The sequence below is a fragment of the Apodemus sylvaticus genome, chromosome X (genome assembly GCF_947179515.1).
Source record: "Apodemus sylvaticus chromosome X, mApoSyl1.1, whole genome shotgun sequence".
NCBI lineage: Eukaryota > Metazoa > Chordata > Mammalia > Rodentia > Muridae > Apodemus > Apodemus sylvaticus.
Genome location: NC_067495.1, coordinates 146,799,591 through 146,822,256, shown reverse-complemented (window position 1 = coordinate 146,822,256; position 22,666 = coordinate 146,799,591). Strand labels below are relative to the sequence as shown.

Here is a 22,666-nt window from a genome sequence, read left to right as displayed (position 1 = left end):
GGGCTTCTTTGGAGAATGGGCTGGAAAGAAAATTAACATGTATAGATAGAGATGTAAGGGCAGGGCAGGGCAGGAGTTCCAGGTAAAAGACACAGAACTTGCAAGGGCAAAGAGGCAAGAGCTATTTCAATAGCAAAACCTTTGGAACATCAATCCTCTAGTTACCACTGTCCACTGTAAAATGTATGCTGGGAAAGCTGCCACAGCAGTGTTTCCGGTTAAGGTTCCGCCCACAGTGACTGATCTTGCTCAGACGCCCGGCGTCATCAAGTTCCACCCCTAGAGGGAGGGGTAGAAGAGTTGCGCAAGCGCATTCGTGCTTAGGGCCAGCGCCCAGGCCTTTGGGTCGGGGCGGCGGTGTCGCGCAGTCTTCTCTTTTAGAGACTGTGGTGGTGGCGGCGGCGGCGGCGGCGGCTCCCTAATGGTCCCGCTGTAGCCTCACACCACCTTCTTGGAAGGCTGCGACGAGGCAGAAATGTCGCCGCCGCCGCCGCCGCCGCCTACCTGGCTCCAGCTTAGCTTCAGCTTGTTGCTAGGCTCCTTCTGCATCGCCCTGGAGCCCGCAGCGCAAGGCCACTCTGCCACAGGTGCCAATTCCTTCTTCCCTGCCTTATCCAACCTTTTCTCTGAACCTGCTAATGTTTCTTCTTCCATCCATCCTGTCTTATTTTTTCATTCTCCATCCTTTTCCCTCACGTTTTCACTCCTCCTTACTATGTATCCATCTTTCCTTCCATCAATTCAGCCCATATTCATTTTCATCTATCCATTCTTCCTTCCTACCCCTCCCCTTCCTTTCCATCCCTTCCTGTTTTTTCAACATCGTTTCTCATTAATTTTGAGGATTTCATAAATGCATTTTGTAACATCCCCACTGCTCTCCTAATTCCACCCAGGCACACCCTATTCCTAACTTCATTCCCCCCTCTTTTGATTTTATAACCCAGAGTCCAGTTTGTGCTGCTCATATATGCATGGGTGTGGAGCCATCCACTGGCACAGGTTACATCTCTTAACAATTCTTTTCTCTTCATCTGTCCATTTTCCTTTCTTTCTCCTTCCTTCCACTCCTCCTTTCCGTTATGCTTCCTGTCTTCTATCCACCCTTCCTTCACTTTACCATCTTTCCATCTTTTCATTTGTCTTCTATTTCTTCCTTCTCTTCATTCTTTGATCCTCCTCCCATCTTTGTCTCTGTCTTTGTCTCTTCTACACCTAGATGTGGGGACATGACTGAAACATAAGACCCTCCCTCACCTTGGATTAGGACTTTTGTGTACTCCAACCCCACCCTTGCTGGAACAGAGCCCTGGTTGCCCTTTTCTGGATGGATCGCTAAGGAGCAGGGGCTAGCCTTGATTCTCTCATTACTCTGTCAGTGCATGTGATATAACCAAAGCCCCTCCCTCCTGTGCAGATGCTCTGAACGTCCTTCTGATCATTGTGGATGATCTCCGCCCCTCCCTGGGCTGCTATGGAGATAAGCTAGTAAGGTCCCCAAACATTGACCAGCTGGCATCACACAGCATTCTCTTTCAGAATGCATTTGCTCAGGTATGTCCAAGGACCTTCAGGTGTGGGTGTATGCTTCTGTGTATATAAAGTAGGGAGATGCATGTTGTTGCTCGAGAGACCTCCTTGAAAGGGGAAAGCAGAGCTTAGAAAATGAAGGCCTAGGCAAACCTGTTCCCTACTGATGAGGAAGGAAGCTTGTATTTGCAGGATTTGCCCTCCTCCCTGGGCAGAGACAATGCCTTGGTCCTAACATGTTTAAGACAGGTTTGGCTAGCTTTCAGCTGGAAACAGGAATTAGTGGGAGCTGAAAACTCCAACCTGTGGGTCTGCCTACTGAGTTGTGGGTGGCAGTTGTCCTTCCTGAATCCCCTTTATAGGGTTACTCTCCAAGAGCATTATCCTTTCTGGGTGCCTAGGGGTGCCTCTGCATAGGAAAACAGAAAAAATTACTGTTTGCACAGGCTGATTACTGTCTTCCTTTGCTGGGAAGACAACAGTCTCTAGTACCAGGCCCAGATCCCACTGGTTGGCTTTGACATCTCCATGACTCAGCTGCCAGGCTGTTGCTGAGGATCTAGAGAGGTTGCTTAGTTACCTTGAAGACTGCAGACACATTTGGCTGTGACGATGTTGACATTTGCTTCTGCTTCCTAACAGCAAGCAGTGTGCGCACCAAGTCGAGTGTCCTTCCTCACCAGTAGGAGGCCTGACACCACCCGCCTGTATGACTTCAATTCCTACTGGAGGGTACACTCTGGAAATTTTTCCACCATCCCCCAATACTTCAAGGAGAATGGATACGTGACCATGTCCGTTGGGAAAGTCTTTCACCCTGGTACTGTCCAATTACCAATGCCTGGGTTCTCTGTTTCTGTGCCTCAGTACTAGGTTGGGATTATCCTTGTAGTGGTCTTTCCCCTGACAGGCTTAGCTAACTTGCTGTTCATTCATGCCATTCTATGGAAAACAACAAAACAAAGTATTTCTTTAACCTAGTTTCATGTTCACATTCTAAATGAAAAAGAATAGAAAGAAACTGGTTTCCTTTTAGAAGTTGGAGGTGATGTCATCAGAATCACGTAGCTGCTATTGGAGAGGCAGACTTGGTGTCAGTTTAGCTCTGGGCCTGACCACAGGGTGGTCCTTAAAGCTCTGGGCCTTACAGGCTGCTTGTCTATAAAGTTTAGGGATGAGGCAACTTCATCTGGGCACCTCGAATGTCCAGAGGTACTGTGTACTTAATGTCCAAGTATGGGCTGCAGCTTGGTGAAAGCTACTGCTTTCTCTGTGAGTAAATGTCAGAAAGAGGACGTCAGCTGGGTTTCAAATTCTGACTTTGAATACTACTTGATAAAGTAGATATTTACTTCTTAAATGAAGCATAAACAACTCTTTAAAGCAGATAAGAGTATCACATGAGTTCTTGATTTCAAGAATTTTAAGAATCCAAAGAATGTGTAATTGCACTACCCTGGGGAAAGTGGTGTTTGATGTGGCACACACCAAAAAAAAAATCCTTGTTTTTTGGACATGGTATTTTTATGATTTGTGGTTATGTTATTTTTATAATTTTATACTATGAGTGAGAATAAATATTTCCCATTATATTATACTCCTCAAAAATTCATTTTTAATGATAGCATAGTAGTCTGCCATAACAATCAGGCTTCTGGCTTTTCACTGATGTGAACATCTTTGGAAGCAGACTTGACTTCACTGGGAAATAGCATCAGGGATGTGCGCATCTGGTCATGGTCTGAGTGTTGTCACTTCTTTGCCATGTGGCTGACTTTTGGCTAATAGCTTATCTTCTTTGAGTCTTACATTCCTTATCTGGAATGTTGGGGCTGTAGTTTTCTTGATGTCCAACCAAGGGAGCTTGCTAGTGGAGGCATCCATGAGTGTCAAGTGTGTTCAAATGCTAGAGCTTTGGCCACGGTGGTATTCTCACCAAAGGAGACAGCTTGAGTGTCTCCAGGAGCTCTTTGTACATTATTATCACTGACAGGCTTAGGAGCTTTCTTCTGGAACCTAGCTGGCAGTCCAGGTTGAAAATAGCAGTCAGTTTTTAAAAAGCAGGCCCAGTCTTGAAAATAATCTATCAGAAATCATATTGTGTAGCCAAAAGCTGATTATCAGCTGAACTTCCCAGTTGGTACAGCATGGCTTGACTTAGGGTAGCTGTAGAGAAGTGAGTATTTTCTAGAGAAGAGATTATGTTTTGGGAAGTGAAACCAAACAAGGCCCGTCTGCTGTTTCTTGATCTCTTTCCTGATGAATAGATTTAGGGATAAGGTTCTGTGTTTCTTACAGATTGTTCCGAGGCTTAGTAATTGGGAAGTTAGATGCTCATTACTAAAACCATGGGTAGTTGGTTTTAATGGAAATTATCTATCTTGATGTTCTGATTTTATAGGTGAGTCCCAAAGAGGGGAGAGCTACTTGTATAGTTCAATTTTAATTTGGCAGCAGGGTATTGAAAGACCTTTCATATTTTATTCAACAATTTTCTTTCCCCATTTAAGGTATATCTTCCAATCACAGTGATGATTATCCATATAGCTGGTCTTTTCCACCTTATCATCCATCCTCAGAGAAGTATGAAAACACTAAGGTAGGTCTTGTACAAGGGTCAAGAAAGCACTTGTCTAGCAATTGAACTATTAAATATATTGCTTGTTGTAATGTCTTATAGAGACAAGCATTAGAGTCTTTAGCTGTTGCTTTGATGGGTACAATGAGTACTTTTTTGTGAGATGAATTTGTTTTACAGAGTTTTACTACATAGTCCAGACAGGCTTGTTTAGAATTGCTCTGAAGCCCATGCTTGCCTCAGACTTGGAATCTTCCTGCCTTAGCTTCCTTCATTCTGCTGGAATTCTTTTGAGGCATAGGCCACCACAGCTAGCTGATTGGGGGTATTTCTCATTCTAAAACCTTATGTTGGGTCATGGTCACAGCTCACTGAGTAAAGTTCTCACTCTGGAAGCATGAGGATCCAAGCTCAATTCCTAGTATCCATCAAGAAATGAGTGTTAGGGCCCAGCCAGCGTAATCTAATGTCTCAGAACACAAGGTGAGAAGCTTTTGAGAGACAACTGAGGTTGATCTCTGCTTTTTATGTACACCCCTACATGTGCAGTGGCACATACATAAACATGTGTACACATACACAAGTAATGAATTCAAACCTTAACTTTAAGCGGTAGTGTGGTCAGTTCACTTAATGGAGTTGTGATGCTGACTCTGGATGAAGTTTTGTGCTAAGGATTATATCCTTTTGATATCCTTTTGATATTTTCTTTAGGTATATGTTAGTTATGCTCTGGAGACACAATTCAAAGCAATAAACTTGAGTGTTGTGTGCATTTTGCCCCCATTTGGACAGGGGCCAAATCCTTTGCTTCAGTTCTGCCTTCAATATTGCTGTTCACTGAGTGACTTAACAACTTGAGGGCTGGTGATGGTGATGGTCATTCAGAGTGTAACTGTCAGGATTTCTATTTATTGAATTTAATAGAGTGTTATGTATTTTGTTTTGAAAGACATGTAAGGGACAAGATGGAAAACTCCACGCCAACCTTCTTTGTCCTGTGGATGTGGCAGATGTGCCTGAAGGTACCTTGCCTGACAAACAGAGCACAGAGGAAGCCATTCGATTGTTGGAAAAGATGAAAACATCAGTCAGTCCTTTCTTCCTGGCCGTTGGGTATCACAAGCCACACATCCCCTTCAGATACCCCAAGGTAGAGCTGCCACTATATCTGTATTATTCTCCAGAAATGCATTTGCATATTTAAGGTGTTCATAACCTACCAGGATGCCTGATGCTTACTAGTGTACTTGGAATGATGGTAATCGTAGTTCATAAACAAGAAGTACTCTTAGAACATGGAAAGATTTTTGAAGGAAGCTGGTTGGTGGTGGTACATGGAGTCAGACAGATTTCTGTGAGTAGAAGGCCAGCCTGGTCTACATAGAGGGTTACAACACAACCAAGCTACACAGGGAAAACCTGTCTCGAAAATACTAAAAAGCAAACAAACAAATAACCAAAAAGGATCTTGTAAGAAATGAGAAATATCCACTGGAGGTTTGCTTTCTTTTGTTTGAACTCATCATGTAGGTGGGATTACACAATGATGTTGTACAAAGGTGATGCAAAGCCACCAGGAGCCAAATGGGATCATTCCAGGAAATATGAAGCCCTCTTTCCCAATCGTCAGTCCTCCCTAAGGCTGTCTCATTAGACTCTGTGGGTACAGGAGACAGAATTGCTTGTGACTACTTCAGATCTATGCTTCTTTTTATCGTGTGGAATGTATAGTCCTTTTAAATAATTTTTCCAGGTTTTCTCTGCTTGCTTTTTCCTGGGCCTGAGTAGCGAAGCATTTTCACTTTATAAAGAATGTCTCTTAGTTATAAGTGAGAGTACAGACTGGAAAGTATGCCCTTTGATGTTGTAAACTTCTTCTTTGATGAGCCTTGGGATCTTGCCCTCATAGTAGGGGCTGTCAGCATCATTGGAAAAAGCTTGTGACATCCAGCCTCTTCTGCTTCCATGTAGAAAAGAGGTCATAAAACTGCCTAGCTTGCAAGCCTTTCAGAAGTCTGCTTATAGCATTGGCCCTTGTCTGGCAACTAGGAACTTTGATTTGGGAGTGCCTAAGTGGTTTTGGCAGACATGGTACATGCTGAATAACTGGTTTACTTATGGACGCCTGAAATTTTATGTGTTGAGGCAGAATGCCTACGTGATGAGACCCATGTCAAAACTCGGTGCTGCAGTTTTATTGGGCTTCATGGTTGGCAGCATTTTACATGTACTGTCTTTCAACTAGCTGGGACAGTATGTTCCTCCTATGTGAAAATTCTGGGAAAAGACTCTGAAGCTGGTCATTGGTTTCCTCCAGATTTTCCTTCTTGTTTGTTTTTCTTTTTCTGATTGGGTTTGAAATGTTTTCTCTCTAGTGACTGGGACTGCATGTTAAGTCCTATGAGGTCTCCTCCTGACTCACTGAAGCTGAGATAGGTTTTGGAACCCCATTGCTTCAACCCCACCTTTGTATGTTGGGAGTAAGGTGGGGAGCAGGAGGAGAGAACAGTTGTTGCTGTCCTTGTCAGAAACATGTTTTAGGATTTTGTTGCTGTTCAGATCTATACGGCACAGAGCAGGTGAGGGTGGGTGAGTACCTGGGAAGCATTAGCACCAAGTAGATGTATCATAGGCTTTCAGAAAACACAACTTTGTACTTTTGCCAAATGACTAGCAACCTTGTGGCTTTTTGTGTTTTTGTCCTAGGAATTTCAGAAGTTGTATCCCTTGGAAAACATAACCCTGGCTCCTGATCCCCATGTTCCTGATGGCCTACCACCTGTAGCCTACAACCCCTGGATGGACATTAGGAAGAGGGAAGATGTCCAAGCCTTAAACATCAGTATTCCTTATGGACCAATTCCTGAGGATTTTCAGGTACTTAGTGCTATGCTTGGGGGATATGTCAGGCACTGATTGTGTGATAACATTGGTGAGGCAACTTTTGAGTTCAAGGCCAACCTGTTTACATAATGAGCTCAAGACAAGTCTAGACTAAATAGTAAGATCTTAGCCGGGTGGTAGTGGCACACACCTTTAATCCCAAGCACTCGGGAGGCAGAGGCAGGCCAGCCTGGTCTACAGAGTGACTTCCAGGACAGCCAGGGCTATACACAGAAACCCTGTCTTGAAAAAAACAAAAACAACAGCAACAAAAAAATAATAAGATCTTGGTTCAAAAAGACAAGACAAACAAAACCCTTCCTTATGATTTTTTTCTTGGCAGTGGATTTCTGTTAGTATTTAACAACATGAGTATGGCTGTGCAGATCAAGTTTTCTTACTAGTACCTTATCTTCCTAAGAAGGTAGCATTCAGACTTGCTATAAGCAGGCACAGAGATCAGATGTAGCTTGGGTGAACCCCTCTAGCCCATGGAGGGTTACTATTGGTTACAGTTGGGATGTTTGTAGCTGTGTAGAAGTCCAGAATCCTTAGTTTTCTGGTACTTTCATATCCTCTGAGGGAAAGCCTAAAGTGGCACCTGGTACTCCTGGGGTGACTTGAGTGAGCTGAACCTTGGTAGAGAGGTAGGTGGGTTATCATGGCCAGTGCTGTCAGCTGTGATGTGTAATAACTCTTTGCTCCCAGATAGCCCTTTAGTTATGTTGAGTCTTTTCTTTCTTTTTTTTCTTTTTTTTTTTTGTCTGTGTGTGTGTGTTTGTGTGGGTGTGTGTGGGTATGTATGCACACACATGTGTTGGGAGACCTAGGTGTGTTTAAGTTCACTATTTATTTTTTTTAATTTATTGATATATTTATTTACATTTCAAATGATTTCCCCTTTTCTGGACCCCCACTCCCCGAAAATCCCATCAGTCCCCTCCCCTCCCCCTGTTTTCCCACCCAACCCTTCCCACTTCCATGTTCTGATTTTGTTCTATACTGCTTCACTGAGTCTTTCCAGAACAAGGGGCCACTCCTCCGTTCTTCTTGTACCTCATTTGATGTGTGGATTATGTTTTGGGTATTCCAGTTTTCTAGGTTAATATCCACTTATTAGTGAGTGCATACCATGATTCATCTTTTGAGTCTGGGTTACCTCACTTAGTATGATGTTCTCAGCCTCTCTCTGGTGAGTAAATCAGACAAGCAGAAGTCTTCTTCTGAAGTCTTGGGACATAAGTGCTGAAGCAGGAGGTAGTAATGAAAGAGGGCAGGAGTCTCTAGTCTGCTCCTGGCACTGCCTGGATCTGGTTTGCTAGGCAGATTTGTTAAACATGCAGAGTTCTGGCCCACCTATGCGCATGGACCCCACCCTTCCTCTCATTTTCATCCTGTTTTTTTGTTTGTTTTGGTTTATTTTTTGCAGTAGTAGTGGTTGAACCTAGGGCCTCACATACATTAGGCAAGTACCCTACTTCTGAACTATATTCCGAACTCTAGAGCTGAAGATGAGGCCAAAGAAATATTTCCTCAGTAAGCATATGAGATGGTTGCGATGCACTCAATTCATTTGAGAACCATGGCAGGGAGAGTAGAATTTAAAATGAAGTGAGTCTAACACAAAAAGGTATCTCATTCATTGTCCAAAGCTGTTTGGCCCCGAGTTTGCACAGCCAGAGTTCAGGGTGAGGTGTATAAATTCCTCACAGCAGTATGATTCCTGAGTTTTAAATGGCAAGTAGAGAGTTTGGAAAGCAAGACATGCGCCATGTCGCCAACTTACTTCCTAGTTCTACCTTGTTGTCTGATAACAACATGGTTTGAACTGCAGCTTTAGGTCTATGCCTATTTTATTAGTGACAGGCAGTTAAAATGCCCCTTTATAATAGACGAGGTGTCAGGAAGGGCTCTAAGCATTTGCATGTTCTGGCTGGATGAAACCCTCAGTGCTATTGGACGAGGAAACTGCTCTGCAGCTTGGTGGGACATGGAGCTGGTGCCAAGTGGAGCTGCTTCAGTCCCACGGACCCATAATTTCAAACTCCTATGCGTGCTTTTGTCTGTTTATAAGTTTTGTTTTAAGTTAACTTTCTACTGCCTGGCAGTGGCATGACCTCTGAAGTCATTGTATCTTACTTCCTTAATCAAACAGAAGCAAGATGGTTAAGTTTTCTGTGAGAACATTGACTTGAGGTTTTCAGGTGCATGGAGAGGACCCCTTTCTGTTCTGTGCCCCTTCCTTATACTCCTAACTATTAGACACAGCAGACAGCATGGCTTATACTGTCACTTGGATGATCTTGTGTATGACCGTGCTCTGTGAACCTGAGCCATGCTCCCTGGCCTATTGTAGCTTTTGAGATCTTTGCTAAATGTCACCTCTCTCCTTCCTTCAGCTCCTGGTTTTATACATAGGCCTATAACTGTTTGGTCACAAGCCTGGCTCTAAGCCCTTCTCCTTGTAGCTTCCTTGCCTGACATTCTTGTTACCTTTCTTCCCACTGCCTTGGGAATCGTGAGGCAGTCCAGCTGGGAGAGCTCTGGAAAGAACCTCTGTTGCTGCTAAGCAGAGGTTTTCAGCTGCCTAGCAGAGTTCTTTGCTTGTTTGGTGAGGTCTGTTCCTACAGATGATCTCTGTAGCATCTTTGTGTGCTCATGTCCCTTTGTGCCATGTCTCATAGCTCTGCTAACTTCTCTTTGCTGCTCTGCTCCATCAACTACTGTTGGAGGGTAGTGAAGAGTACCTTATTCTGACTACATCCATGATCTTCCTGGTCTGTTTGTTGGACATCTTTCTATGCATGGGCTTCTGCTTCCCTGGATCACTAAGAGTTCTCACTGTGGCAGACACTGACCTTGTTGGCAAATTCTATCTTTTAAGTCTCTACCCCACCACCGAAGCTTGCTGCTACTTTCTCTAATATCATCTAAGCTATCCAACTCCTGGGTTTCCTTGCCAACCTTTCTGCCCTTCCTCTAGTCAGCATGCACAACAGGGCTTTCCTGTGTTTCCCGCTTAGGTATTGCTCCTTGGTCAATTTCAGTCCCCAATATTGGCCCCTCTCCCCATTTTCTCTAGTTAGCCTGTTGTTAGATTGATCCAAGAACTATTCTTCCAGCCTAGGCATTCCTCCTGACTCAAATACAAATCCCAGACCAATGATGATGGAGACCTCAGTTCTGACCCACAGGGCCAGGCGTCTACCCCTACTCTGCCTTTTCTCCTTCTCTACTCCGACCCCTTCTATCACATGGCAGCAGATCATGCTATATTGTTGCTGACTGAACTTTTGTCACCCTTGGCTTTCATCTTCCTAAGACACTATGTCATGGATCTACGCCTGATTGATGTCCCCACATTCCTCTTAGGTCTGCCCTGTTCTCTTAACCCATCTCTCTGGACAACTGCAGTACATTTTGCTTTTTCAATTTTTCTATTCTTTTGAGACAGGTTTTTACTGTAGCCCCAGCTATACAACATTGCATGGTAATCCTTCTGCCTCAGCTTTCCAAGTGCCAGGATTACAGGTACATACACTGTACCTTTTAGCCCTTTCTTCAGCATTCTGAATCCTTCTTTCTTTATTTTTTTTATTGGATATCTTCTTTATTTACATTTCAAATGTTTTCCCCTTTCCAGGTCTCCCCTTCAAAAACCCCCTATCCCATCCCCCTCCTCCTGCCTCTATGAGGGTGCTCCCCCACCCTCCCACTCAGTCCCATCCTCCCGCCCTGGCATACCCCTTCACTGGGGCATTGGACACCCTCAGGCCCAAGGGCCGCTCCTCCCACTGATGCCCAACAAGGCCATCCTCTGCCACATATGCGGCCTGCACCATGGGTCCCTCCATGTGTACTCTTTGGTTGGTGGTCCAGTCCCCAGGAGCTGAGGCGGGGGGCTGTCTTTTTGTCACTGTTGCTCCCTCCATGGGGCTGCAACCCCCCTCAGCTCCTTTAATCCCTTCTCCAACTCCTCCATCAGGGACTCTGGCACTCAGTCCAGTGGTTGGCTGTGAGCTTCTACCTCTGTAATTGTCAGGCTCTGGCAGGGCCTCTTAGGAGACAGCCATATCAGGAAACACTTCCCAGATTGCATGGCAATGTCCAGGTTTGGTGGCTGTGTATGGGCTGGATCCCCCAGGTGGGGCAGTCTCTGGATGGCCTTTCCTTCAGTCTCTGCTCTACACTTTGTCTTCATATTTCCTCCTGGGAGTATTTTGTTCACCCTTCTAAAAAGCACTGAAGCATCCACATTTTGCTCTTCCTTCTTAGGCTTCATATGGTCTATGAATTGAATCTTGGGTATTCTGAACTTTTGGGCTAATATCCACCTATCATTGAATACAAAGTCTATGTTGTATTAGTTTTATGTTCTTGGCCTATAGCCTGGGACTTTTCCTCCCTTGAAGAACTTCCAAGTGTATATCATTTGACCCTAAGCCACTGTTTTCTTTTCTGCCATCCTATGTCATTACATAGCTCTGAATGTTTCCTGCTCTTCTGTAACTCCACTTTGTTGTATGCATAACAACTGTTGCTTTAGAGCATCTTGCTCACATTTGGGTGATAGCCATGGGAAGTCTGTGGTCTTCCCTCATTTATCTACCAACTAACTTGAAGGCTCATTCTCTGCCTCAACCTTGCTCCTCCTGATAATGTGTATGTTTACTTATCTATAGTTGTAGCTTTATTAGCTAGGTGGCTCAGCAGGTCTGAGGATTATGCCTACTTCTTTGTTGCTTTCTTTCCATTACTAACATAGGCTGGAAGTGTCTTGATCCCCAAGAGAACTAAAGCTTTCTAGGTTCCAGACTGAAAAATTCATTTACTAAAAACTATATGTAGTCAGAGGTTCAGCATAATCCTTCTATAAGCTTCTATAGATGTTTGTCACTACAAGCAGATGAAGGGACAAGTCTTATGACTGTCCTTATCCTAGCAGTGATAAGTAGCAGCTGACAGGTCCAGCTGATAAGGCAGGAGCCCTGAGGAAGGCAGAAGATGGGGCTGATCTGGTAAGTGGTTATCTTATTACTGTTTGGGGATTAGTGGGAGAGGAACAATAATCTTTTGCCTTAAGGCTTGTCAGCAGTAATAGAGGAGTTAGTCCAGGATGGGCTTTTGACCCCTTTAGTTACGGGTATAGACTTCCAGTTCCAACAGTCCCTTTTGGGTTTTGGGACTTCAACTGCTCTCTTGTCCTTCATTGTTCTTCTGCCCATTGAGAGTTTATTAAAACTGAACTAACTTAACAGTGGTTCATGAAGTTAGTCAGTTTCCACTCCTTGCTAGGTAAGAAAGTGGTCAGGAAGGGCCTAGTCAGGGTCATTATTTGGGGCTAATTTTTGTCTCCCCCAAAAGATTTATTGAACTGTTTAGCTCCTTAAACCTCAAAATATAGCCTGCTTTAAGTTAAGATGTAGTCATACTAATCAAGTCCCTAATCCAGCATGACTGTTGTCCCGATAAGAAAGGTGTCAGGGAGGATAGTGACAGAAACAGATGGAGACAGAGTGCAATGACTACTGCAAACCAAAGGATATAGATATCTCTAGAACTTTCAGAGATGGCATTCAACAAACTTTGATTTTGGATTTCTAGTTTTTCAAGTCACCTGGTGGCTTGAATTGATCTGAGTGGTATCTTTGGCATACCCCCCATCAGAGAATGTGTGGCTCTGGGTATACAAGAATTAAGGGATCATTTTCTGTTTAGATGTTCATTTCTAGGGACTGTCCACAATGTGCAGAGTAGACAGAGAGGGACAGTAAATTGCATTCATTTGCCATGATCTGTATCCTAAAGTAAAAGCTGATTAAATTTCAAGCATGTCAGTTTAGTTCTGCAGATTGTTAGTCTGGCCTCTCCAGGCAAAGGGCTGCAGATAGGAGGAAAAAAAGCATTAGGTTAAGGCTAAGAACAGTATCAACCAGCGAATCTCTGGAGAGCTTGGAATTGGGAGAAAGGCTCATTCAGGTAGAGGTAATAAAAATTATTGTCATTCTTGTAAATTTTTTTTCACTTGCAGAGGAAAATCCGCCAGAGCTACTTTGCTTCTGTGTCCTATTTGGATACTCAGGTTGGACATCTTTTGAGTGCTTTGGATGATCTTGATCTAGCCCACAACACGATCATTGCTTTCACATCTGATCATGGTAAGCATTTTGCAGTGCACTGGTGAATTGAGTATCTCAGTTTCCTACAAAGGACATTTTGAAAAATTCCCATGTACATAGGGGTGCTCTGAGTCCAGGATCAGGGGTGCTTTTAAAAGCAACTTAGTTGTTTGGGCACCTCCATCTTGGATATGTGAGAATAGAGGCAGACACTGCATCTTTTATCTTGTTTGTGAGAGAGGATTTCTTTTTGTCTCTCTTAACATTTTAAAAATGTTTTATTATTTTTAAATTATGTATACGTCTCTGTATTGGTGTGTGAACATGAGAACATTGCCTGCAGATGACAGAAGAGGACTCTAGACCTTCTGGTGCTAGAGCCATAGACAGTTGTGAACTGTCTGACATGGGTGTTAGAATTCAACTTCGGTCTTCTGGAAGGGCAGGAAATTCTCTGAACTGTTGAGCTATCTCTCCAGCTCCAATTTATTTTGTCTGAATTTATGTATTATGTGTGTGTCTTTATAAATATCTGCTATGTGTATGGAGAGCAGCTGGAATTTCAGGCAGTTGTGAATCACTTGGCATAGGTACTAGGAACTGAACTGCAGTCCTTTGGAAGAGCAGCAAGCACTATTACCCACTGAGCTATATGTGTGGCATCATGAGTACAATCTTTTATTGGCTGTGGCACTTGTTTGTAGCTCCAGCATTGTCTGGAGACTGGCGAAGGAAAGTTGCAGGCTAGTCTCAGCACGCTCTCCTGACAAAAGTCAGCAAACATGACTGTGATAAATAAAGTACAGGTGTGTTCCGGTGCTTCCCTCAGTTCACTCAAACTTTTGGTATTTGTTGTTATTTTTACAGCATGAAATTTTCCATGTAAAATCATTGCCACACACTTTTGTCTTTACAGCATGCTTGTATATAAGCAGGTTGAGGATTCCCAACCTGTACTATTCACACTATGTTTTGGAATGAGGACTTTAAATGAATTCTAAGAATTTCTTTTTCATACTTAGAGCTGAAAATTTGTATTTTTTTGTCTTCACATATGAATGTATATGATAAGTCTTTTAAAAGATCAGGATAGGGGCTGGAGAGATGACTCAGTGTTTAAGAGTCTGGCTGCTCTTTGAGAGGGCCTAGGTTCAATCCCTAACCTAATCCCTAATATGGCTGTCTTCATAATAGCTCCAGTTCCAGGGGATCCTACACCCTTATACAGACACACATGCAGGGGAAACACCAGTGCACATAAATTAAATAAATAATAAAAATATGAAGATATCCTTACCTTGTGCACATTATGTAGCTTATACAACCCTGTGGTATTAAGAATCTGAAGCCCAGGCACTGGTGAGATGGCTCAGCGGTTAAGAGCATGAACTGCTCTCCCAGGGTCCTGAGTTCAGTTCCCAGCAACCACATGGTGGTTTATAACCATCTGTAATGGGATCTGATACCCTCTTCTGATATGTCTGAGGACACTACAGTGTATACATAAAATAAATAAATAAATCTTAAAGAAATAAAAAAACAAAAAGAACCTTAAAGCCCTGATAGAGGGTATGATAGTGGAATGGCTGCCTTTGAGGTCCCTGTCGTCCAGGAAGAGTTGTTCAGTGCAGCTGCGTGGTAGGGCATGCACCTAATAGGCACTGAAGTACGGACTGCTTCCTCCTCCTCTCTGCTTCCCATGCAGAGGAAGCATGTTTATTGGGAGCCTCTTGAAACAGCTAAAACTCAATGTGTGTGAATCCTTATTACTTTTAAAAAGTATGTTTTTTTCAAAATTATAGGAATTTAAGGTTGTCCCTTTTGAAGGTTTCTTCTTTATAAACAGATGTATGCCTTTGAATAAAGCAGCATTTATGTGAGTCATGTTTTATAATTCTAGAGGTATTTCCTTGTTATGAGGTTTAGAGTCCTCTAGTCTTTACACTGAGGAATGAAATGGAATCTAAAGTTGGCAAAGCATAATATAATTACTAATTTTCTTATATTGTGTGCTTTTTTATAACCCAGGATGGGCTCTAGGTGAACATGGAGAATGGGCCAAATACAGCAACTTTGATGTCACTACCCGTGTACCCCTGATGTTCTATGTTCCTGGAAAAACAGCCTCACTTCCTGCAGCAGGCGAGAAGCTTTTTCCGTACCAGGACCCTTTTGATCCTGCCTCAGAATTGATGGATGCAGGTATAAACACACAGAAGTAATAATGCCTAGCAATAAAAGTGCCTTTGCTTTATATGTTAACTATCAGACAGCAGGCTATCTCTGTGCTGTTTTAGAATTCATTCTCAATACTGTTTTCTATGCATATATTTCTTAGCATTTGTCATACTCTAGGTTGGGACTACATGGCAGAATCAGAGCTGATGAAAATGGACACTGTACATGGGGCTCTTGGGAAGTCTAGGGGGCCAAAGGAGCATGTGACGTTCCAGAGGTGGGAGGGCTGTTTAGAAGTGACAACAGCATGTCAGACATTAGAGCAAGTGGCTATAGACTGCTGGGACAAAGTCTCCTCAACACACAAGTGACTTTTTCACATGCATGTTTTATATCCCCCGTTTTAGGGGGTGACTTTCCAATTTTGGGGGATATTTTCAATTTTTTTTTGGAGCTCATTGACCTACTAAAACACATTCATTTAATTTGCTCTGTACTCCCCAGCAGTGAAGGGCATCTACTTTGATTTATACATGCTTGTTTGAGGGGACTAGTGTAGGTTCTTAAGAGTTGTAGCCTGACTTTATCTGCTGTTGTTTGTAGCGTGCTTTTCTGTGAACTGTGCTACACCAGCTCACCCCCTTTCAGGACGGGCTTGCCCCGGACTCCATCTTTATCAGTTGAGTCACTTTATGTTCTCTGCCGTGTAAATTGATCTTGGTTTAGATCATCATTCTGGCCTATCTAGAGTTTTGAGTTTTTATTTTCTTTCTTTTTTGCACATATTGCATGCTCTATGTTTCTTTCCAAACACCAAGAGAAAAATTAAACACTTTCAAGACATATTTAATTATTTATTGTTGGGACAAATCTGGGAGATAAGAGTCCTTTAAGACACTTATCAAATTAGAAATCCCTGTATTGTAGTGTATCCAGTGCTTTCCAAGTATAATCTCTAGTGTATATCTTCTCTCTGAACCTCAATTTGTATTTCAAACAGTTTGTTGAAATAAACAACAAAACTGACTGGCTAGTCAGCCTGACATGCTTACACTGCTTCATCTTCATCCTTACCTTTGACACTCTTTTTCTTAGAAACGTCAATTGTCACATAGGCCCCCAAACCCAAAAAACAACCAGCTAACTAACCAACTAACCAAAAAGTACCTGTAGACAGAGACTCGTAATGACTGGTCCTCAGAGGCTGAGGTATGAAAATCACATGCTCCAAACATGTGTGAGATACAAAGTGAGGCGAGCCTCTGCAGTTTACTGAGAACTCATCTAAAAACAAAACCCACCCCCCCCCCCAATAAACAAAACCAAAAATGCATGCTTAGGGTATATAGCTCAATGGTACAGTGTTTGTCTAGCAAGCTATTTCAATTCCTAGGTATATACATAGTATGCAAATTCAGTGCCTAGGTCCAATTCCTGGTACTGAAAAAAGAATGTTCAGAGTCTTTTCAACCCATGTTCTTTTCTTTATTCCATATGTGCTATACAATCTAGCAGCAAACATGATCTTCTCCATCAGTTTCTCTGCCACCAGCCTTCTGCTGTAGCAAATTTCTGAATTTCCTTGCTTGTGTCCTTGGTTCTCTAGACTGTTCTTTCTCATAATATTGCAAGTAATCATTTTCAAACTCAACGCAGAAGTAGGGATATAGCTCAGTGGTGGAGTTCATGTCTAGGATGTACTGAAGCCCTCTAACACTGCAAAGATGAAAATCAAAACAGAATACAAAACCTCCAAACTACAGCCCTACACAGGAGCTTCCTGTGCTCCCATCACACTGAGTAAATGTCTTCACAGTGGATATCAAGGCCTTACATGACCCAGTTGCATCCATGTGTCATGTCTTTGATTCCTCTTGACAAGTATCCAGAGTGGTCTTTCTGTGCCATTGTCCCACAGTCTTAAGTCTTCTTGACTAGATTGAGTGTAAACACTTTTTTCAATGATGTACACATGCTACTTTCTACTTTCATATTGGTATTTTTTATATGAGAGACTTTCCTAGGGGTATGCAACTCACACATGCACACACATCTACTCCACCCAAAAAGGGAGCCCATGACACACCAAAGGAACAATTACACCAAAGTCCAACTTAGTCAATTAGCGAGTTTTATCTGAGCTGCTAACAGGACTATGAGTGAGGGGTTACTTACAGGTGCACTGATTACTCAGAAGCACCTGCATTGCTGAAAAGTCCTCATCAGCATGGGTGATGACTCATAGAAGCTGGGTCCCTAGAGTTCTATGCACAGTTGCAGGAAGCTTGACAGTTTTATGAGGGGGGCCTCTGAACAGCTGGGTTGGTCAGAGTGTCCCCCTTCTCCAGCACTTGTTTACTGCTGTCAATCCATGGATGGATATATACAATGTGGTATGTACATACAGTAGGATATACATAGTGTGTTATACATACACAGTAGAATATTATCTATCCTTAAAAGGGAAGGAAATTCTAGTGTATGCTATAGAATAGACATTATGTTAAGTGCAAATAAACCCAGAGGCACATAGGATCAAATACTATCTGAGACCATTCACATGAGCTATCTCTAGTACTCAAGTCCATAGTGCTACAAAGTAGAATGAGTATTACCAGTTGATGGTAGTAGAAAAATGGCCAGTTGTTTGGTTTAGTGATGACAATCTGGGGCAGTGGGGACAGAGCTATATAAGGAGCTGTAGAAGTGATGGCAATGATGGCCCAATATGAAGACATGTATTGCCACTAAAATGTGATTAAGGTTGTAAAGTTCATGTTTTGTGTATTTTACCATGTTATAAAGAAAATATGGATCAAATACAGACCCTTAGAAATGAGTAATCTTCAACAGACTTTTACATAGTGGGTAGAGCTTTAATTGATTAAATGTCTCTAAATCAAGTATTTGGCTCTAAAATTTAAGTACTTTAAAAATGCTTCTAGCTGGCCAGAAACACTGTAATTTTCCTTCCTGCTAGTCCATTGGATCCCATTGGATGGGTGTCATAGTGAAGAGTGAAATCCTGAATTAGAACTTGTAAGCTGCTCTTACAAACAAATGGATGCTGTTGTGAAGATGAAATGGGGAACAGGTGGTGCTCAGACAGGCTTCTACTTTAACTGGCTTCTGTAGTGTCCTACATGAAACTGTGCTGCTTCTGTCTCAGGCAGGCACACTGAGGACCTCGTAGAACTTGTATCTCTCTTCCCCACACTCGCTGGACTTGCAGGACTGCCAGTTCCTCCTCGGTGCCCCGTCCCTTCTTTTCATGTTGAGCTGTGCAGAGAAGGCCAGAATCTACAGAAGCATTTGCAGCTCCATGACTTGGAAGAGGATCCATACTTGTTTGGTAATCCCCGGGAGTCGATTGCCTATAGCCAGTACCCCCGGCCTGCAGATTTCCCTCAGTGGAATTCTGACAAGCCAAGCTTAAAAGATATAAAGGTCATGGGATACTCCATACGCACCATAGACTATAGGTATACTGTGTGGGTTGGCTTCAGTCCTAGTGAATTTCTGGCTAACTTTTCTGATATCCATGCTGGGGAACTCTATTTTGTCGATTCTGACCCACTGCAGGATCACAATGTATATAATGACTACCAACATGGAAGTCTTCCCCGCTCACTGAAGCCTTGAGTTTTGCCAGCCTCAGAAGGCACATAGGTGTCTCCTTCCCCCTCTGACTTGTGAAAGGAGGCATTAGACTTAGTTATCTTTTCCTACCCATTGTATTAGACATAACCTGAGTGGGAAACAATCAAAACATGTATCAGCAATCTGACCTACGACTAGGTGGCAGGCGGATCTTTTCATGTAGTCCTTCTTAAGTTAGAATTTGACATTGGATTTGGGCTAAGCTGAAACTTTCATTTTAAAAGCTCCCATAGCTTCATTACTACACAAGTACAAAGTGAATTAAGGTGTAATCATATCTCTATATCTAAAGACCATGCTAGCCAGACATAATACTGTACTCAAGAAATCATTTGCTTGTTGAATTTAGTGCATTTCAGATGCTAACCATATGTCTTAAGTAGCCCAGCGTTTTAAGCATGTTAACATGGGATTAATTTTTTTTCTCAAATGTGAAATTAAAGTTGCTTATAGAATTATTACTTCGTTTCTAAGACTACAGATTTCAAATTCAAAGGTAAAATACCCATGTGATGATCAGTGCGGTGTTTCTTCATTAATAATAAATAAATGCTTAGTATAGTTAAAGTTAGGAAATTCAGTCTACTATTTCAATAGTCTTTAGCCCAAATAATAATTTGTTAGTAAATACTACAACTCTTGAACTCAGTAGCTATCTGTTAAAAACTCTGTTATTCACAAGGAAGAGCATTTGAAATGGAACTATTCCCAGGATTTGAATCATTTAAAATTGTATTCATATTCATATTTAGAGAACTACAGATATTCATGTATCCTGGAGGCAGGAGATATTCTACTTTTTGCTAAAGAAAACATGTTTATTAAATGCAAATTATCTTGAGGCTTAATAGAAACTTTTTATTAATAGGGTATAAGTAGTTTTCAGAATGTAATTCTGTATGCCCTAAGTACGGAAGTAACTAGAAGGGCATGCAGTAAGGATAAGGTTATTTCATTACTGTCAGCAAAGAGAAGTCCTTTCTCTAACATGGGGAAAACTGTTCAATTATCAGGAGTCGACAGTAGTCTAAAACATTCTGTGTATTTGGTTTTGTATTTAAATGAGTAATTTCAATAATTTTCTTAAAAATGGCTCAGTGTCTCAAGGTAAATGTTTTTAAAACAAAAATATAGCAAATAGCTAATTAGATTAAATTACTGTCATGTATTAAATTGTAACTAAAAAGTCAAGATACTACTTTGAAGTCTGTAAAATTTCAAAGACAGATTGTTGTTTGTACCAATTGACCTATGGTAGAGTGGTAGCTAATATTCCTTTTTTTTTTTTTCTGGAGCAATTAAGTAACTGTCTTGGCAACAGCAGTTTGTAGTGCTGGTTTGGGATTGACGGTCCCCATTCATCTCTCCTGAGCCCCAGATTTGTCTGTTGTCCAGAAACTGGCTTTTTTAGATGCTTTGCTTCCATCTTTCCTTGTTCTTGATCTTTATTGCTCTCATGATGTCCACTCAGTGTCATTTTTACAATTTAGTTTAGAAACTTCTCACAGCATGTTTTCATCTTGTTTAGCTTCATTTCCTACTTCATAGTTAGAGGGACAGATTTTGACACAAGTTTTTATTTTACATCTATTTATTGTTCCTGTTTGACCATAGTGTGTATATATATATTTCATTTTTTTTTTTAATCTCCCAAAGCACAGTTTTAGTGTTACACCGGTCTGAATTCTGCTTCCAATGAAGTCATAAACCTAGTGATGGCCACAAGGTATGTGTGGCTATTTAAATTTAAATTCATTGACACAAAATAACATTTTAAAAAATTTCTGGTACATTATAATTCACACTTAGAACCTTGCCATCATAGCAGACTAGACAGAGATGCCCTGGATTCGAGCTAGATGTGTTCACCTTCATTGGCAGATTCCTGCTGTCCTAAATTTGCCCACAATGAGCAAACTATGTGTGGTTTAGGCATAGAGTAGGGAGTTTGCTGTGGCCATCAGCTTCTTCCTTCCACTCTCATCGCCATTGCCTCTGTCCTTCTTTCTTTCCTTCCCAAGAAATTTACCTTCCCTCCTTTATCCTCCCCTGTTCCTTAAAGAATCCATGTGTCTTCCTAAAATCCCTCTTGACCCCTGCCCTTTAAGAACACCGTCAGTGCCTACTAAGGGTCTAGAAAGACCTCAGCTGAGCAGTCAGAGTCTTCCCTGGCTCCACAATACCCCTTCCCTTGGCTGACTCTCCTTGCCAATCCTTCCCTCCCTGGTCCTTCAAGCCTTTGTCCCCACTTCTTTGCTTGAACCCCTTCACAGCCATTCTTCATAGCCTGGCTCCCCTACCCCCTGCTTAGAGGCTGAGGCTATCAGGACACTCTAGGCTGTGTTATGGGGGGAAATGAACACATCTAAAATCTGGTATTTGCTTAATTTTTTAAAAGGTATTTTTTCCTCATTATGAGTTTGATATGTTAATTATACAAAAATTGGAAAGCAGAAATGCATTTAAAAGACAAGAAAATGTCTGAGTGCTTTATACTAAGATTGCCATATCTTGTTCTTTTTGGAGGTATGAATATTTTACATTTCTTGATCCTCTATGTTGTTTATAATACAATTTCTGCTCGTGCTTTCTCTCTAAACATTATGTATGGTTGGTTACTAGTGATTTTTGCAGATATTTTATATTGCTGGTAATATCTGTTATTACATAGATTTATTGTAATTTTCTCAACCTTCTTTCAGTTTTTAGAAATTTAGGTTATTTCCAAATTTTCATTATTACAAATAATACTATGATCAATTTTGTGACTACAATGTTTTTATGTATTTCACAGTATACCCATAGGCTAGTTTCTGAGTACCAAAGTATCAAAAACAGCTTCGCTTTCTCCTCAGTCTTGCTATGATAGCATATTTAAACTTAGAAAAGAAACTCAAAATGCCTATATTAAAACCATAATGCCAAAAAGGAAAGTCTGTAGTCCTATAATACTAGAGAAAGGTTGTATTCTGCTTTGATGTCTGATTCTTTGGTGATTAATGACATAAACCATTATTCTCTCTGTATAATAGTTTGGTAGCTGCATTTCCAATTGTGTAATTTTGTGTGGTCATGTTATGGATCTTACCTTTTAATGTAATAAAGCAAATTGTTCCTTTCTTGTGTGACAGTTTTTCCTGTATATTTGTTCTAAGCATAGAACAACTCCATTTGGGACCTGAATAAATACTCATTTTCCTTTGAAAGTTTTGGGGGTTCTTAATGTTAATGTCTTTCCACCTAACTATAAGAGTAATGTATGCTTATTGTGTGAAATGTTAAAAATGTAAAAAAAAAGATGAAGCTAGAAAGAAGCCCACTATCTTAGTTGCTTTATTGAAATTATTTTTATTTTATGTATATGAGTGTTTTGTCTTTGTGTATGTCTGTACATCATAATTGTGCCCCCTGCTGTTAGAGGTCAGAACAAAGAGTTGAGTCTCCTGGAACTGCAGTTACAGATGTATTTAGTTGCAGTGTGGGTACTGGGAATTGAACCTAGCTCCTCTAGAAGTACAATCATTACTATTAGCTGGTGAGTCATCTCTCCAGTTTCCTTTATTTCTTTTGGAGTTGTGACAACATACATAGACAAAAACAACCAAAGGGAAGCCCACCCAGGAGAGAGAAATTGTTACAGTTCAAAAAGGTGAAAGGAGTTAGAGATCTGAAGAATACGTTGATATCACACATGGAGATGCAGGGTTTGGGGTTT

At 41.6% G+C, this 22,666-nt stretch overlaps 1 protein-coding gene across 1 annotated transcript; it reads left to right on the top strand.

Moving 5' to 3' along the window:
• Positions 1-323: 323 nt before the first annotated feature.
• On the top strand, positions 324-22,070 carry Ids (iduronate 2-sulfatase). The gene is made up of 9 exons (XM_052170858.1): positions 324-587; positions 1,418-1,554; positions 2,173-2,350; positions 4,041-4,129; positions 5,061-5,261; positions 6,818-6,988; positions 13,026-13,152; positions 15,142-15,315; positions 18,461-22,070. Exons 1-9 carry the CDS (start codon positions 476-478, stop codon positions 18,931-18,933), a joined length of 1,662 nt encoding a protein of 553 aa, XP_052026818.1. The 5' UTR covers positions 324-475; the 3' UTR covers positions 18,934-22,070.
• Positions 22,071-22,666: the final 596 nt, after the last annotated feature.

Excerpts from the sequence above, each read along its gene's own strand:
- Ids (XM_052170858.1), top strand. The coding sequence starts at position 476 with ATGTCGCCGCCGCCGCCGCCGCCGCCTACCTGGCTCCAGCTTAGCTTC. Across the intron at positions 1,555-2,172 it reads TTCAGAATGCATTTGCTCAG|CAAGCAGTGTGCGCACCAAG; the intron begins GTATGTCCAAGG and ends GCTTCCTAACAG. Across the intron at positions 4,130-5,060 it reads AGAAGTATGAAAACACTAAG|ACATGTAAGGGACAAGATGG; the intron begins GTAGGTCTTGTA and ends TTGTTTTGAAAG.